General features: G+C 35.9%; 4 protein-coding genes across 4 annotated transcripts in view; 2 read left to right on the top strand and 2 right to left on the bottom strand.

The window, feature by feature from the left end:
* The window catches only part of LOC116017805 (stomatal closure-related actin-binding protein 1-like), an 8,712-nt gene extending 7,034 nt beyond the window's left edge, over positions 1–1,678 (top strand). The window contains exons 11-13 of the mRNA XM_031258443.1: positions 353–487; positions 1,031–1,180; positions 1,295–1,678. Coding sequence (XP_031114303.1) covers positions 353–487; positions 1,031–1,180; positions 1,295–1,333 — 324 coding nt within the window. The 3' untranslated portion in view covers positions 1,334–1,678. The remainder of the gene's footprint in view (positions 1–352; positions 488–1,030; positions 1,181–1,294) is intronic.
* A 684-nt stretch (positions 1,679–2,362) lies between these two features.
* LOC116014878 (nuclear intron maturase 4, mitochondrial) lies at positions 2,363–5,549 on the bottom strand. Its single transcript, XM_031254838.1, has 2 exons — positions 5,028–5,549; positions 2,363–4,894 (listed from the first exon to the last, which is right to left on the bottom strand). Exons 1-2 carry the CDS (start codon positions 5,107–5,109, stop codon positions 2,508–2,510), a joined length of 2,469 nt encoding a protein of 822 aa, XP_031110698.1. The 5' UTR covers positions 5,110–5,549; the 3' UTR covers positions 2,363–2,507.
* Positions 5,550–9,566: 4,017 nt separating this feature from the next.
* On the top strand, positions 9,567–12,601 carry LOC116014879 (probable serine/threonine-protein kinase PBL2). Its single transcript, XM_031254839.1, has 6 exons — positions 9,567–9,741; positions 10,662–10,987; positions 11,080–11,215; positions 11,337–11,473; positions 11,556–11,679; positions 11,990–12,601. Exons 1-6 carry the CDS (start codon positions 9,681–9,683, stop codon positions 12,373–12,375), a joined length of 1,170 nt encoding a protein of 389 aa, XP_031110699.1. The 5' UTR covers positions 9,567–9,680; the 3' UTR covers positions 12,376–12,601.
* Positions 12,602–13,083: 482 nt separating this feature from the next.
* Positions 13,084–16,526, bottom strand: LOC116014880 (CBL-interacting protein kinase 32-like). Its single transcript, XM_031254840.1, has 12 exons — positions 16,118–16,526; positions 15,839–15,946; positions 15,625–15,705; positions 15,230–15,283; positions 15,015–15,140; positions 14,844–14,933; positions 14,597–14,719; positions 14,391–14,498; positions 14,013–14,126; positions 13,823–13,879; positions 13,666–13,740; positions 13,084–13,445 (listed from the first exon to the last, which is right to left on the bottom strand). The coding sequence occupies exons 1-12, from the start codon at positions 16,184–16,186 to the stop codon at positions 13,371–13,373; spliced, it is 1,080 nt and encodes a 359-aa protein (XP_031110700.1). The 5' UTR covers positions 16,187–16,526; the 3' UTR covers positions 13,084–13,370.
* Between the last annotated feature and the right edge of the window lie 88 nt (positions 16,527–16,614).

The raw sequence follows: 16,614 nt of genomic DNA, 5'->3' as shown, positions 1-16,614 counted from the left end.
TTTTTTTTAAAATTTTTTTTTTTTTTTTTTTTTTTTTTTTTTTTTTTTTCAATTATATAATTTATTCACGTAAAAGAAGCACCAAGCTAGTGTCAAATATGAGGTTACTCCTCTATCAAAGCTCTTCCCGAGTTTATGAAGGTCAAAACCACTATACTGCATACTATCAAGCTTTTCACTATTGAAAAAGTAGCATTGTGTTTCCGAAATTTTACCTGGGATTTTCATACTCAACAAGTCACATTAGTCGGCTTCAATATTTGTATTGTTCTTATTGCCTGCGTATAGTCATATATCAATACCTAAAAATGTCTTTTCAAAATTTTCATGTATGTGTAATTGTTTTTTGCAGGTAGTTATTGTCCAAATGAATGGTGTGGATCAACCTTCACAGTCTATCCATGTATTCCACATTGGGAAGATGAGAATAAAACTTTGTAAAGGGAAGACAACTGTGGCAAAAGAGTACTATTCCACTTCAATGCAGGTATTCATCATACTCCCCTTCTCTCCCAATTTAACTGCTGAGTTCTTTTCAGGACATTTTCACTTCCGTTAGATTTTTGTTAATCAGATAGTTTTACATGATGGAACTAAGGGATTTGGTGTGGCGCTAAGGATTTGAAGAGGCCCTTTAATTGAGTGAGTTCTAAGACGAGTTCAATAATTAAACACAGAAATGGAGGCCGGCAGGACATGTCTTGGCCTGAATTAGTGATAAGATCCCGGGAAGTGGAAATTCGTGTAGCCACATATACTAAAAGGATTAGTATATAGTGGACAAGTTTACAAGTGAATGACTTCTAACTTCTAAAAGAAAGTTAAAGTGAGTCGAGACAGTATAATGAAATGTTAAGAGGATATGTTGTCAGTGTTCAATCAAATTACATGAAAGAACGAGGGTCGAGGATACATTATATTGGTTTGCATTTAGTTTCTATTTAGATAGAGGGACGCTTTCAACAAACATCCTTTGACATCGTATGCCATTGTTCTAAATGTATTTCGTCATATGTTTCCTCATTGTCAGCTTTGTGGAGTTAGAGGTGGTGGGAATGCTGCTGCTCAGGCAGCATTTTGGCAGGCAAAGACAGGTGTTTCCTTTGTGTTAGTGTTTGAGACAGAGCGTGAACGAAACGCAGCTATTATGCTGGCCAGACGATTTGCATATGATTGTAATGTAAGTCTTGTAAATTTTACCCACAGGTTTATGCTTATCTAAAAATCAAAAGAAAGAAGCACGGTATATTGAAAAATGAGAAAAGAAAATAACGCAAAATCGTTGAATGTGCAGATCATGCTCGCAGGGCCTGATGATAGAGCTGCTCATTAAACTCGAGAGCCGAGACCTTTCTCAGAATGTGTAATTATACTGATTGTCTAATATATGGTGTATCTATAGGCTTGTAGTGAGCATATTAGACTATGATCATGATGTGGGTTTTCTCTGCCCTGCTGGTTTTGTTTCATTTTCAATCATCTCAGGCATTCTTTTATTTGCCTCGATTCATTTTGTAATGTTTTTTTTTGGTGGCCTTTTCATCCTCTCAAGTCCAGTCAAGTGAATGTAATGACTATAAATGGGTTGAAAACCTGTTTTGTAGTTTGGTATTTCTTTGTAACAGTGGGGTTAATATGAGAATTTTAGTCTATGAAATTTTATATTTGCATCACTTTAGTCCCTTGTGTTTATTGCTCATTATGTAATTCAAAATTTGCATTATAGTTGCACTAAATGGAAAAGTCCACGATCCCTCTGAAGATGTATAATGGGTGAAGCTTGCATATCGAAGCATAAGGAGGTAAGTCTAGGTTGTGCATATGTGATAAAGAGTTCTTAACGGGATATGTGATAAACAGTTCTTAATGGGAGTTGAATTTGGAATTTTTTTTATTATCAAGACAATAATCTGACCAATTTGATTGGGTATAGTTGCACTAATTTGATAAGTGATGTCGTGATGGCATTAATTTCTTAATTTGGATTGTTTTTATTTTAAATAAAAATATCCGACAACCATTTTGGGAGTAGTTAAAGGCTAGAGGCAAGAACCATAAAAAAAAAGTACATTTTTAATATATTAAAAATACATTATTCAATATATATTATATAAAATAATGTATTTCTAATACTCAAATAATGTACTTTTTCTGAATATAATGTACATTTTTAATATATTAAAAGTACATTATTTGTGTACTGAATGTATATTAGTATAGTCCACACAATAATGATTGGTAGTTAGAGCGGTGGATTGTTCCAACTGTTCTTCCATTCACCTGCTTTTCCAAATGCATCCTTGGTTAAAAAACTTAAAACCAAACCATACATGAAGCAAGGAAATAAATTAAAAAGACCATGTATCCTTGTTAAGAGCTTGAAAATTCTATTAACAAAAACAAATTGTGATCCATTGAACATAACCAAAAAATTGGGATAAGGATTAGTTAGAATAGCTATTGAATGGTTTATAATTAGATCTACAAAATAGGTGGAAGTCAAATTTTCATCTCCAAGAACCAAAATCAATAGATTGAAGTGAAATATTACCAAGAAACAGATCTTTCAGATGATCATTACACAACCCAATTCTCCTTCTATGTAAACTAGGATGTATGCAACTCGAAAACCCTGTCTTCCATCCCGGGAACTTTTGCCTTTCCATCACATGAAGAGTGTATACGCGTGGAGCAGCAGCCACGCATCCTGTAACGAAACAGTTGCAAGGTCGCGACTGGCTCACCATTCGTGCTAAAGACAGTAAGCATATGCCACTGTACGATATTCCATACGTTAAGGAATCATCATTATCAGATGTCTGAGAAGTCGATGCTTCGTTTGTTAGCTCAAGCTCAAGCTCAACCTCATCGGTTGAAGGGATTCTGCTTAGTTCTGAATCGAACTTTTTCTCTATCACCTTCTCATGTATTCTGTACTTCACTGCCAGTGTTCTGATGCAAGACATCCTTAGTTGATTACAAATAATGAGCTTTACTTCATTAAAGTTGTCAAACTCACTGTACCATCTGAGTAGCCGCTTAACTATACCTGAGAACCAATCGATAATGTGATTGTGGTCCAGAAAAATGAGCATATGGCATGCATGAGGAAACCCATCAGAGTTTGTCAATCCATATCGATAGAGACGCTTCTTAATGGCGGTGACCGGGGCTATAATCTGAGTTCTAAACGCAGATTCAGATGAAGAATTGGCATTAGGCAAAAGTGCAAGAGTTGAAGCCGTTTCAGAAGAAATATATTTGTCAACGCACTTCTGGAATTCATAAAAGGAATCTCGTAGCTCTTGGGGAAGGGATGGCTCTACCAAGTGTTTAGATAAGATAAATTCCTGATTCTCTGCACTTTTAGCGTTTATGTCTTGCATCCAGACTTTCAATAAGACTTTGAACCAGTGATCAGTTTCCATTCCAGCTTTCCGGAAATGGGAAACTTTGCTCAGAGTGGAGCTATTATCAGCTAAATGTTTGATCTCTGATTCCTTCACCTTCTTCAGCCCGTGTGCTAGACATTTCTTGCCAATTCTAATTGTCCCTGCATCCCACGCCTCTTGTTTTTGCAACGCAAATAGCTTCACCTTTTCCTTCAACTTGTGAACTGCTTTTAGTGCAGGACTCTCTATCAGGCTTCTTTTAACTACACCGCCTAGGAACCGAATTCCATTATGCCCATCACATGGCAAAATATCTATATCATTATCAACTTCCAAATGGAGAGAATTCTTCAAGAAATCTTGCATCTCAGACTTCAAAGCAACAGCAACTTCTTTGTGACCTGACACCGCAATAAAAATCTCATCCATGAAACGACAACTATGCACCCTAACACCAGAGTATCCCCCGGTATTAACTTCTACAGTACCACCGCCATTCATTTGCCTCCTAAACCAACTACGAAGCTTAGACATGTTTGCATCTTCTTCAGTCTTCGGTCCAGTATCAAGAGCTTCATATCTCATTGACATTCTGTACATTTCTCGGTCAAAGAGGTCGAGATATATATTCATCAATATCGGAGACAAGCTTCCCTCTTGTGGAAGACCATGTCCTTTAGGAAAGCCGCCAAATTCTAAATTCAGCACCTGGCAATCAAACATGCTACGAATGATAGCAAATAAGCTGGGATCCTCAATCTTATCTTCCATGACTGATATGAGTTTAGTAAGGATGCAATTGTCAAGCTTTTTATTAATGGGTAATGTGAACCACCAGTCGGCATTCTTCATATCCTTGCAGATGTATCTAAGAGCAGACAAGTGACTTCTTCCACTTCGGCAACCATGTGAAATCTTGGAAAAGTGAGGTCTGTAAACAACTTCCAGCACTATTCTAATAGCTTCCTGAACAACTCTGAGCTTAACATTCGGAAGAATAAGTACTTCTTTCTTAGGCCCCCTTGTGGCAATTGAATATGTGTTAGCACTTACGTCGAAATGTCCAAGAGATAACTCTTCTGCCATGGCTTCAAAAGGCAAGTCATCTCCATCCAACACTAGATCAACATTAGAGTTCAGTCTAATACAATCATAAGCATCCCGAAGAGTCTTGTGATCACCAATCAATTTTGCCATAAGGTCCTTAAACTTCCCATTCATGTACTGTTCCTTCACCTTCTTCTTTATTTGCCGCTCAAGAAACCTCTTCTGCTCCATCCTAGACATCCGTTTCGTCTTAACTATAGAAGTCTCCTCAACCAAGCTTGCCAAGTTCTGAGCTAACGACATTCTGGATTCTTCATCCCGAAGAACAGAAGATTCCTCAACCAAAGAGGCTAAACCGGTTGCCAGTTTGCCATAATCCTTATTACGATTATTACACAAATCCCCTTGAACAGTCGAATAAAATGAGACACCTACAAATCTTTTGATAGGATTCCCTGCAACAAGTATTAAACAGAACATCTAAGAGGTTTTATCTTCATTTATCCCAGAGCAACAAATACTAAACAAACTTTAACTCATTCTCGAATTCAACTTGTCAATCAACCATTATAAGTCAGAGAAGCTTACTTGTTTCCTCTATCAACAATGAAATTTTGGTACGGTAGCTGAAAAGATGCAATCTTGCAAGTTTCCCACATTTGCACAACATAGTATCTTGTGCTGATAGTACCCTGCAAGCAAGTGGTCTGGGTTGTTCACTCACTCCCTAACTAACTTATCTCAAGTCTTCTAACAGACCTTTTCGCAAACACATGATGGGCATTGCACATTGAAAGAGTGAGTTACCTTCCAAATACTATTCTATAATTACATAATCATTAATGATGCTTGACGCCTCCCTTGTCTGGTTTCGCACGCAAAACACCACACCAGAAATCAGAATTTCCAGTTTTCATACAGTTAGGTAAAGTCAGGACGGCAGAAAAAACGTTTGTATATTCCAGTCAAGCTATGTAAATCCTATCCAGCTAAGAATGCTGAGTCTTAGCTCTTCTTACTTTTCTCTCTCCTTCGAAAAGGTGTAAAAAAATGCCTGAGGCCGGCATCTCCCTCAGGTACGAGGATTTGTCTAACATTCTCGTCTCAAATTGCTTGTTTTTACGTTACGTCGAATCTGCGAATCATTAAAGGATAATAACATAAGCAGGAGTAATGAGAAAATGACATGCTAAAGACCTTGTGGTCTAGTGGCATTCGGTGTCCCGAAAAACACTCCCACATGGATGAACATGGATGATGGGAGTGGGTTCGAGCATCAGTGTCAGTATTCAAAATGAAGCACATAATTCAATTTGATATCAGAGCCACCTATACCAGTAAAAAGAGTCAAATGGATTTCATCCCAATTACAAAATTAATGTTACATTCATTTTTTAGACATTACGTGTAGCAATTTTAACATGTCAAATTACATTTGTTGCAATTTAATGTCAGGATTGCAATCTGACAGCTTTTACATTTATTATTATTATTAGTACTTTATTGATAAAAATAAAATTTTTATTAAGTTGATGTGATAGTAGGGTATTTTTTAAAGAAGAGAGAAAATTACATGGATGAAGAGTAAATAGTGAATAATTGTAAATTTTGTGATGTATCATTTTGAAAGTGAGAGAAAATTGTATGAGTGCAGATATCCTTATGTGGTCAATCAAAAAGTCTAGAATGATCATGTGATGTAAAATATCGACAAACACTCAGAAAGAAATTACTATTTTAGATAGTTACTAAACTCTTCTCCACAAGATTTGAATGTTAATATACATTTTGATGTTGTGGTCCAATGAGTGTTCACTTTTTGTGCTTCAGTAGGTCAATACTACTCAATGGAGGTGAGTTTGTTTTTTTTTTTTTTTGTTTTTTTTTTGTTTTTTTTTCCTACCAAACAAGTAGTTAAGAGAAAAAGTAACGGGAAGAATTTAAAGACCGAGTCAACTATTATAATAAAATAATTTAAGGAAAAAAAATAACATTTTCCCATAAGTAATCATTAAACATTTAAAAATAAAACAAAGCTGCCAAACTATAAAAACAACGTAATTGTTACGGGTAATTATTATGAACTTATCGATTGACACGACTTTTTATTAAACTTTTGTTCTTTTTAAAAAGTCAACAACTCCTTTGTAACGCCATAGCCAAGTCGTTGTCATACGAAGACACTGAATGTGAAATTTTCATAAGAGCAACCCTATTAGGGTTTTTGAGTGATTTTTTGTATAGATAAAAATTTATGTTGATTTTTTGACAAATGTGATGGATTTTTAAGTAATTTCTTTTTCTTGGATGACGTCTCTATCTTGACAAAAACACTATTATTCAAAAAAAAAAATTATTCTCTATGAAACATCTATTTTGTATGAAGATGGTTATTTTTTAAATATTACTGACTTTATTATAATATAATATTTGTCACAGTTATGCCGGTTAATTACAATCTACAAAGACTTTAACATTATTTTCTTAAACTTAAATGCACAAACTTTAAAAGAATTGCTCAAAGTCAACATCTACACCTAGTCACATCACGTAATGTCATGATGTCAATTTTTATAATTTTGTAATTTAATTAATATTTGAAGTAGTTTTTTTTCTTTTTGAAAGAATATTTTAAATAGTTTAACAATCTTTTTAAAATAAATTTTTTTTAGTACTACTGACTCTATTACAATGTAATATTAGCTACTATCCACTAAGAGTCAAACCCACTCCCATTATTCATGTGGGAATGTTAATCGGGACACCGAATGCCACTTAACTACGAGATCTTTGACATTTTAAAATAAATATTCCATTAATGTTAGTGCTTCATACTTCCAAAAATACGCGTTTACGCAATATATAGATTTAAAAACCGGGACGTATAAACTGTAAACCATAACCCCCCATGGCCCCATGTGCGTGTCCAGCACACAACCAAATTCCCAACCATTTTTACTGAGTCAAAATGCCATGACGACGCACAGTTGACCTGTACGATAACGACACTGGAAACTTGACAAAATTTCCGGGATAGGCGGCTGCCATTCCCATCTAAATATTTTCTTTCTTAAATTTATATAATATTCAACTTTTTAACGTGATATTATTTATTNGTTAAGAGAAAAAGTAACGGGAAGAATTTAAAGACCGAGTCAACTATTATAATAAAATAATTTAAGGAAAAAAAATAACATTTTCCCATAAGTAATCATTAAACATTTAAAAATAAAACAAAGCTGCCAAACTATAAAAACAACGTAATTGTTACGGGTAATTATTATGAACTTATCGATTGACACGACTTTTTATTAAACTTTTGTTCTTTTTAAAAAGTCAACAACTCCTTTGTAACGCCATAGCCAAGTCGTTGTCATACGAAGACACTGAATGTGAAATTTTCATAAGAGCAACCCTATTAGGGTTTTTGAGTGATTTTTTGTATAGATAAAAATTTATGTTGATTTTTTGACAAATGTGATGGATTTTTAAGTAATTTCTTTTTCTTGGATGACGTCTCTATCTTGACAAAAACACTATTATTCAAAAAAAAAAATTATTCTCTATGAAACATCTATTTTGTATGAAGATGGTTATTTTTTAAATATTACTGACTTTATTATAATATAATATTTGTCACAGTTATGCCGGTTAATTACAATCTACAAAGACTTTAACATTATTTTCTTAAACTTAAATGCACAAACTTTAAAAGAATTGCTCAAAGTCAACATCTACACCTAGTCACATCACGTAATGTCATGATGTCAATTTTTATAATTTTGTAATTTAATTAATATTTGAAGTAGTTTTTTTTCTTTTTGAAAGAATATTTTAAATAGTTTAACAATCTTTTTAAAATAAATTTTTTTTAGTACTACTGACTCTATTACAATGTAATATTAGCTACTATCCACTAAGAGTCAAACCCACTCCCATTATTCATGTGGGAATGTTAATCGGGACACCGAATGCCACTTAACTACGAGATCTTTGACATTTTAAAATAAATATTCCATTAATGTTAGTGCTTCATACTTCCAAAAATACGCGTTTACGCAATATATAGATTTAAAAACCGGGACGTATAAACTGTAAACCATAACCCCCCATGGCCCCATGTGCGTGTCCAGCACACAACCAAATTCCCAACCATTTTTACTGAGTCAAAATGCCATGACGACGCACAGTTGACCTGTACGATAACGACACTGGAAACTTGACAAAATTTCCGGGATAGGCGGCTGCCATTCCCATCTAAATATTTTCTTTCTTAAATTTATATAATATTCAACTTTTTAACGTGATATTATTTATTTTATTTTCAATTCTTCTCCCAAAAGTGTTGAATCCCAAACTTCAAAATTCCCATGTCTCGACCCGACAAAACTTTTGGGAGGATATAAATCATGTTAACTCAACTCAACTCAACATAGATGTTAGACCTATAAAGATGACAATGCATCCTCATAAAGACAGGCAAATTATACCATCAATCTATATTGTATTGTGCACTGTTAAATGTTCATTTTTTGTGTAATGAAAGTTTATTATTAATGTGTTAAAGGTTCATTTTTATGCGATATATCAAATAATGAATTTTTACGTGACGCTTAGTTGGAAAAGATGAATTAAAGGAAATATAAATAGTAATTTGATTAAAAAATAATAATTTTATAACTAATCTAGTTCAATAATAACTTTATAGATTGTGCCGGAAAAAAAAAACTTTGTAGATGAGACAAAAATTTGTGTGAGGCGAGTTTCAATTGGTGAGAAGTGTCGGATTTTTTATTAATGAGGTCAAAGATCAGACCCATTAATAAAAAATTTGACATATTAATCAAAGATTCGATCTGTCTCACGAATTGAGACCCCTAGTCTCATGTTACCCAATAGATGAATACCTATTTGTTATCATCCCTATTTTCAATTTATGAAGAAAGTTAAACACAACTTACAACTGGACACATTCTTTCAACTGGGACCCAGAGTTTACCATTTCCTTCTTTAAATACAAGACAAGAAGTAGAAGCGTGGGTGTGAACGTATTAAAAGGTTGATGTTAATTTTTTTCTGCACCTTGACTGAAGACCAAACCAAATCTATCTATCTTTCTGCATAAAGAAACAAGAATGGGCTCACAGTTAATCCCATTCTGGGACTTGTCCTCTCATCCTTATTCCTCACTATTTCCTCTTTTTCCTCACCACTTGCGCCTCAGTTTCCAAGTTTTTGGATATGGGTATTTGCCTGGCCAAACCAGCAAAGCTTGCTCATGCTTCTTCTAGCTTATTTGCTGGTATGTGTGAACTCTGAATCTCTTTTCTTTCTGTTTACACATATAAAATTGGTTGTCTTTTGCTTATTGTCTATTTTTTTTCTTCTATATATTGAGTTATTGAATTGAATGCAGTGATGATTGTGTGTGTATATGTATATGAATGATGATCAATTCTGGTTTTGTTGTAGTGGGATTATATTCTCTTGCCTTTGACTAATCTATTGCTCAAACTGGCAGCTTTTGATCTGTTTTGTTAAATGTTCTGTTAGTTAGGACTTTAAATCAGTTATATGTGGATTCAGTTAATTTAATAAATATTACTTGTAATTTTATTAAAATTAAAATTTACTGCATTATTGAAAAATATTAGAAGTATTTCAAAAATATTAATATGTGCCTCAGTGCATTGGTTTATTGGTCTAATGGATGAGAAGTGTCGCTTAAGATTAGACTTGTTTCCTGGGGTAGGATAAGAGTTCGGTTCTTGCCATGAATATTGGGTGTTTGGGTTTGTATTGGAATCCTTGTGTGCAGAAGTGCCCCGTATTGTGTGCATTTTGCTGGTTGCAGCTCTTCCAGTCCACCAATGCTGCTGTTTGGCATTCGGGTTTGAGTTGGGCTCCTTGTGTGCAGAAGTGTTGTTTGGGGGGTCGGGGTTTGATTCTTGCCATGATTACTGGTTTGGGTTTGAGTTGGGCTCCTTGTGCGCAAAAGTGCTGATTAGGGATAAGGGTTCGATTCTTGCCATGAATAATGGGGATTTTAGGTTTGGATTGGGCTCCTTGTGCACATAAGTGTCCTATATTGCGTGCATTGTGCTCCACCAATGCTGCTGTTTCTCTGTGTGTGTGTGTGTTTACTTTTGTTCAATGTATCTTCATCTGTCAGAATCACCTTAAACTATATCAGATACTTATATGTTTCACTTTGCCTTCCAGAGAATAAGGCATCTTCTCCCTCTGAGAAGAAAGGCTCCAATAATTCCAGCCAGCCAACGCCCAATGGCAGTGTGGCCAATACTCTTGCAACTCCCAGTTGCAATCCCCCCGCCTTAAGTAACCTCAAGCCTTTCGCCTTCAATGACCTAAAAGTCGCCACTAGGAATTTCCGGTCTGACAGTCTTCTCGGTGAGGGAGGTTTTGGCTATGTCTTCAAAGGATGGGTAGACGAAAACTCATTCGCTCCCTGCAGACCGGGAACCGGGATGGTAGTGGCTGTAAAGAAACTTAAGCCCGAGAGCTTCCAAGGTCACAGAGAATGGGTTGTATGTGTTCTTTAAGCCCCTATGAACTTTTGTTTAGTACTTAAATTCTTTTAATTTCTCTGTATGGTAATTGAACTTTATTTCTATACTAGTCGGAGGTTAACTACTTAAGCGAGCTCCATCACACGAATCTCGTGAGGTTGATCGGGTATTGCTTGGAATCTGAAAACAGACTTTTGGTTTACGAGTTCATGCCAAAAGGAAGCTTGGAAAACCATCTGTTCCGGAGTGAGTAAATCTGTCGTTCGTTGTATCTATATATCCTCTTTGCAAATTTAAGATGATCTTGTTTCTATAAAACGTTTCTGTTATTGTGCCTTGATATATTATATTCCAATTGTATATGCAGAAGGAGTTCAACTCATGCCTTGGTCTATTAGAATGCGTATTGCTGTTGATGTTGCACGGGGTTTATCCTTCTTGCATGGTCTCAATGCGAATGTGATCTACCGGGACCTTAAGGCTTCCAACATTCTTCTTGATTCGGTATGCCAATGGTTTTCGATGAATAATGACTTTCGTTTTGGTTACCTTTTTAGTTACATGGCTTTTTATCGAACTTCTGCAGGACTTCAACGCGAAACTTTCTGATTTTGGCCTTGCGAGAGATGGTCCTGTTGGAGACAAGTCTCACGTTTCAACTCGGGTAGTAGGAACTCGAGGCTATGCTGCACCAGAATATGTTGCCACAGGTTAATTTCTTCCTCAACTTCTGCTAACTTTCCATGCCAACACCACTTTTTCATACCGCTTGTTCTTTTTGAGCCAAGGGTGTGCACTGGGTAAATCCCAACTTGTAACCCTAGCCAGCAAAGGGCAACTGGACCACAAGGAGGTAAACCTGTCGAACTTGTAACCTTGTGGTTACCAAGTCAACCCAACTGCTGGTTCTTTTTGTATTTGTGCATAATCTTTAACCTAAGAGATATAGGATGGCAAGAAATTTGACCTTTTAGCAAAACTAGACCTCTTCAAAAACCTAAATGAAATGATTTATGACAGGTCACTTGACTCCAAAGAGCGATGTCTACAGCTTCGGGGTAGTCCTGCTAGAGCTGCTATCAGGAAAGCGAGCCCTAGGCGACGAGAGCGTAGGGGGCGCCGAAGAAACCTTAGTCGACTGGGCGAGGCCATCCCTAAACGATAGCCGACGAGTTGTGAGAATCATGGACACCAGGTTAGGTGGTCAGTATTCCAAGAAAGGTGCTCAAGCTGCAGCTGCTCTTGCCTATAAGTGCCTCCACATAGACCCAAAAGCAAGGCCACCCATGGCAGATGTTTTAGCTGCACTTGAAAACCTCCCAGTACCAAAAGATGCATCTAGGGCAACACAAAAGAAATTGGATCACTCTCACAAGACAGTAAGAGCCCCCACAAACTCCAGATAGTATATGTTTCAACTATTTGCATTCCTAGTCCTAGGTAGCAGATAAAAACATAATGTTTTTGTGCTAGTTTTGGTTTTATGTTGGAGTTCTAGTTCTATTATGTATGCATATTTAGTGACTAGATGTAACATGTGAAATGTAAATGCCACTGTAAACTACCAAAAGAACCCTGTATGTATACATTTTTTTATACATTATGAATGAGATATGGTCCAGTTTTTTGTCATATGACCACCAATATTACACTAATACAGTAATATAAGATTAATCTAGATTCAGTTTGAATTGCACTAGCAAAGTTTTACTCGAATCTAGATTCAGTTTGAATTGCACTAGCAAAGTTTTACTCTACTCAAGTGCACTGTTGCAAAAATCGGTCTAGATGCCCCTAGATCGTGGCGATTTCACTCCTAGATGCCCGCCTAGCGCCTAATTAGGCCAACTCGGCGGCCTAACGCCTAACTCGACTGAGTTAACTCGCCCATTTCATTCGAATTAACTGAATTAATCCGATCGGCTCGGCCTTGCTAATTCATACGTGGTGTGTATATATATATATATATATATATATATATATATATATACATCCACACGTACACTGTTTTTTTTTTTTAGTTAGTCGCATAAACACCCGCCTAGGCCGTCTAGGCACTCTTCTACCGCCTGACGAGACACTTTTCCGACCTTACAGTTGCATTAACAATTCGCTGGCCTTAACATCACATGTATAGAATTGCAATTTGCAATCACTGAATCACATTAACAAGCATACACAGTATACAAAATTCACATCAACCACTTCAACAGGAGGACTATAGGAGCCATCTCTGCTTTCCACTGCCTATAATAAAGGAACAACAAAGTGAATTTCCTAATTCTCTCATGGGAGAAAAAGGTCCCATAAAAGACCCAAAAACAAAAAAAAAAAAATAGAACATAAGAGAATGAAGACCAAGGCCTGAAAACAAATGGGTAGCAATCATGGTTGGCAAATTCTATGTTGTTTCTTGCATATCTTCTTCAGTTCTCCAAACTACATCTTCAAGGCAAGTAGAAAGGTTCTTGTAAAACTGCAGGAAAAAAAAAACACCAGATAAAATGAATAATAATGTAAATTTAGGTTTTGATACTGTTAAGAGTCCCACGTTGTAAAATTATAAAGAAATATATGGGTTTATAAGGTCATAAGTTAGACTAGCTAATTGATTGGATTCAGTTTTTTAGTGTGTTTCGGCCAGTTGATTCCATCATGGTTAGTTATAATTGCCGAGCTGATCACAGAACACATACCTTGTGGAATTCCAACGTGTCTCCTTTAGCCTTTCGCACCTCGACCAGGTGAAGAGAGGGGGCAACTTGGAATACCTGAATTGAGAATCATAGTTTAGGGTACAAACTAAATGCCTTATTTTGACATAATTATACAAAAACAGTTGTATTCGCGCACCTCAGTTGAAACATTAAGATTTCCTTTTCTTCCTGCTTTACTGTTTTCCAGCCGCATCTAAAGATAAAACGTAAGATATAGAGTAATTATTATTTTCTTCCATTATCTTAGGATAAAGGTACATTATATTGCACAAGCTATATTCTTTATATCTATAACATCAACCGAAGTGGTCCAAATTGCACATTACCTTGTAGTTCTTCTTCCGAACATCAAAACCAAGGGGCTTTGCAGCTTCTTCGATCTTAGTGATTATCTCATTTGCTGGGCATTTAGAAGTGAACCTCGTTTCCCTCTTGAATCCCTGTGAACAATGGATCACCGATCATGGAGATGCAGGATAAATAAGACTAATTCACTAATTTCCCACATTAACGAAGGATAGCCCCTTATTCCTATCCTAATACTAAGCACAGAAGCTCCCTTAGGCTTGGGTAAGAATAGGATTGAGAAAAACCAGAATAAGTTTCCGTGCTTTTGAGTTTTAGGTTGCATTGTTTTTCAATTACAATTATGGATTTGTCGGTGATACCAAAGTATGAACAAGAAGCATAAGTATAGAAGAAACCTTTTCATCAAAGAGATTTCCAAGATCGAGCCCTTTTGACATAGAAATTAACTCAAATGCATTCATGGCAGTTGGCTGCTCTTCCTTTTTCTCCGTAACATGATGCTCCTGTTACAATTAAAAAAAAATGAATTTCATGATTTATATAAATCCTGTTATTGTTTCAAGTACACTCTGAAAGTAACTTGTATGTAAACAAAACTCACTTTACAATCCTTAAAAACAGCCTCCACATCATCCAGGTTTGTATCTTCTTTCTCATAAAAAACGGGAGGTTTATAGTCTTTTTTAAACCACTCATCTTCCAATATCTCGGGAATGGTAATTCGCTGCACAATAAAAGCAAACACAAGGAGAAATCAAATTTTATGCTAATGTGAATTACGGTTTTTTTTTTGGCCTTGTCTTAGAGGGTTTACTTTCTACTGAAACAACAAAAACAGAAGCACTCACAGTAACGGGGTTTGGGTCCAAAATTCGAGTAATTAACTTCATGGCACTGAAGGAGATCCACGGGGGGCAAGTAAATTCAGCGCAGGATATCTGCATGTCACATAATATAGATTTAGTGAAACCAACAAAAACATATGAAATTTTTAGCGTAAGATTGTGAAAAATGCTCACTTTTTTATATAGGTTCATAAGATTAGGATCATCAAAAGGCAAGTATCCTGCAAGCAATACAAAGAGTATGACTCCACAGGACCACAAGTCCGCAGCCGACCCATCGTAACCTTGATCATCTAAAACCTAAGAGAGGAATTTCATTACTCAAGACTAGGTGCAAAGGATTAAAAAAAAAAAGATGCACTCTTCTTACATCCCGGTGTTGTTTATACCTCAGGAGCAACATAGTTTGGAGTTCCACAGGTGGTGTGAAGTAAGCCGTCATCCTGCCAAAATAACGCAGTAAATCAGATTATTTTTTGCATTTCAACGTTCATATTTTCAGTTAATTGGTTTATTATGGGTGTTATAATCTAAGAATGGGCCAATCTCATATGTCTTTTGAATCTAACCAGTTGACCACTTGAATTATGGACCGAGCAGGCTCTGATACCATGTTATAATCTAAGATTGAGCTAAGGTCACTCAATTGGGCTATAATACACATAGGCCAAACCATACTAAAAGACTGAATCCAACCAACTAGCTAGTTTAACTCATGACCTTATAAACTCATATGTTCTCTCTTATTTTTTCAATGGGGACAGTATAATAATCAAGTAATTACCCTGATTTGCTGGGACAGTGCACTCAATCCAAAATCAGAAACCTTGAGATTCCCAGAAGCATCCAATAGTAAATTCTCTGGCTGCACAAGCAAATGAATGCATAAAGATGTCAATAGTCACGTATTAACCGGTCGAGAGAGCAACAACAATAGGGCGCTTGTCTAGCTAGCTATTTCAATTTTCACGGAATTATGCAAAAGTAACAGTATCAACCTTCAAATCTCTGTGGTAGACTCCCCTGCTATGGCAATAATCAACCGCATTTATAAGTTGCTGGAAATATTTCCTTGCCTCATCCTCCCTCATCCGTCCATGATTTACCTTTGTAGTCAAGAAATTACGTAAAGAGTAAGTCCAATCAGAGATTATATATCGATAAATATATACACCATTATTTTGTGTGTATAGCCAGGAAGAAACTCAGATTCAGAATTTGCCAAGTTTCATCCCGAAAATGCCAGAATCACGGGGAAAAAGGAAGAATATGTATACAATTTTATCAAAAAGCTCTCCACCGGTAACAAATTCCAGAACAATGAATATTTTGGTCTTGCTCGCCATCACCTGAAGGTATATGAAGTAAAGGTGTCAAAACGGTGGAAAAAATGTTGGATGTAAGTTTCATTTTTCCACTGAACGAGTTTGAATCTCTCGGTCAAATAACATATTTCCGGACTAAATTATACGTATTCAACAGATGAACTGAACAGGTCATAAACATATATAATCCAACATAACAGTTTCTAACCCAAATTATGTCAAGATCTGCCCCAATCAAACAGCCTAGAAATCTTATACATTTGAACATTTGAAATCAAGCATAAAATAATATACTAAGTTAGTATTGTATTTGTAACATTCTTAACCAATTGTAATAAGACGGGTTAGGAAAACATAAACAATATAATCACACATGGTGGCTTCACAGCTATGGGAACACATGCTCTGTCAGAAACAGGTGGCTATGGGCTCTGCACACACATGGTTGG

This window comes from Ipomoea triloba, chromosome 4 (assembly GCF_003576645.1).
Source record: "Ipomoea triloba cultivar NCNSP0323 chromosome 4, ASM357664v1".
NCBI lineage: Eukaryota > Viridiplantae > Streptophyta > Magnoliopsida > Solanales > Convolvulaceae > Ipomoea > Ipomoea triloba.
The sequence above is the reverse complement of the archived record's forward strand: the minus strand, read 5'-3'. Positions and strand labels throughout refer to the sequence as shown.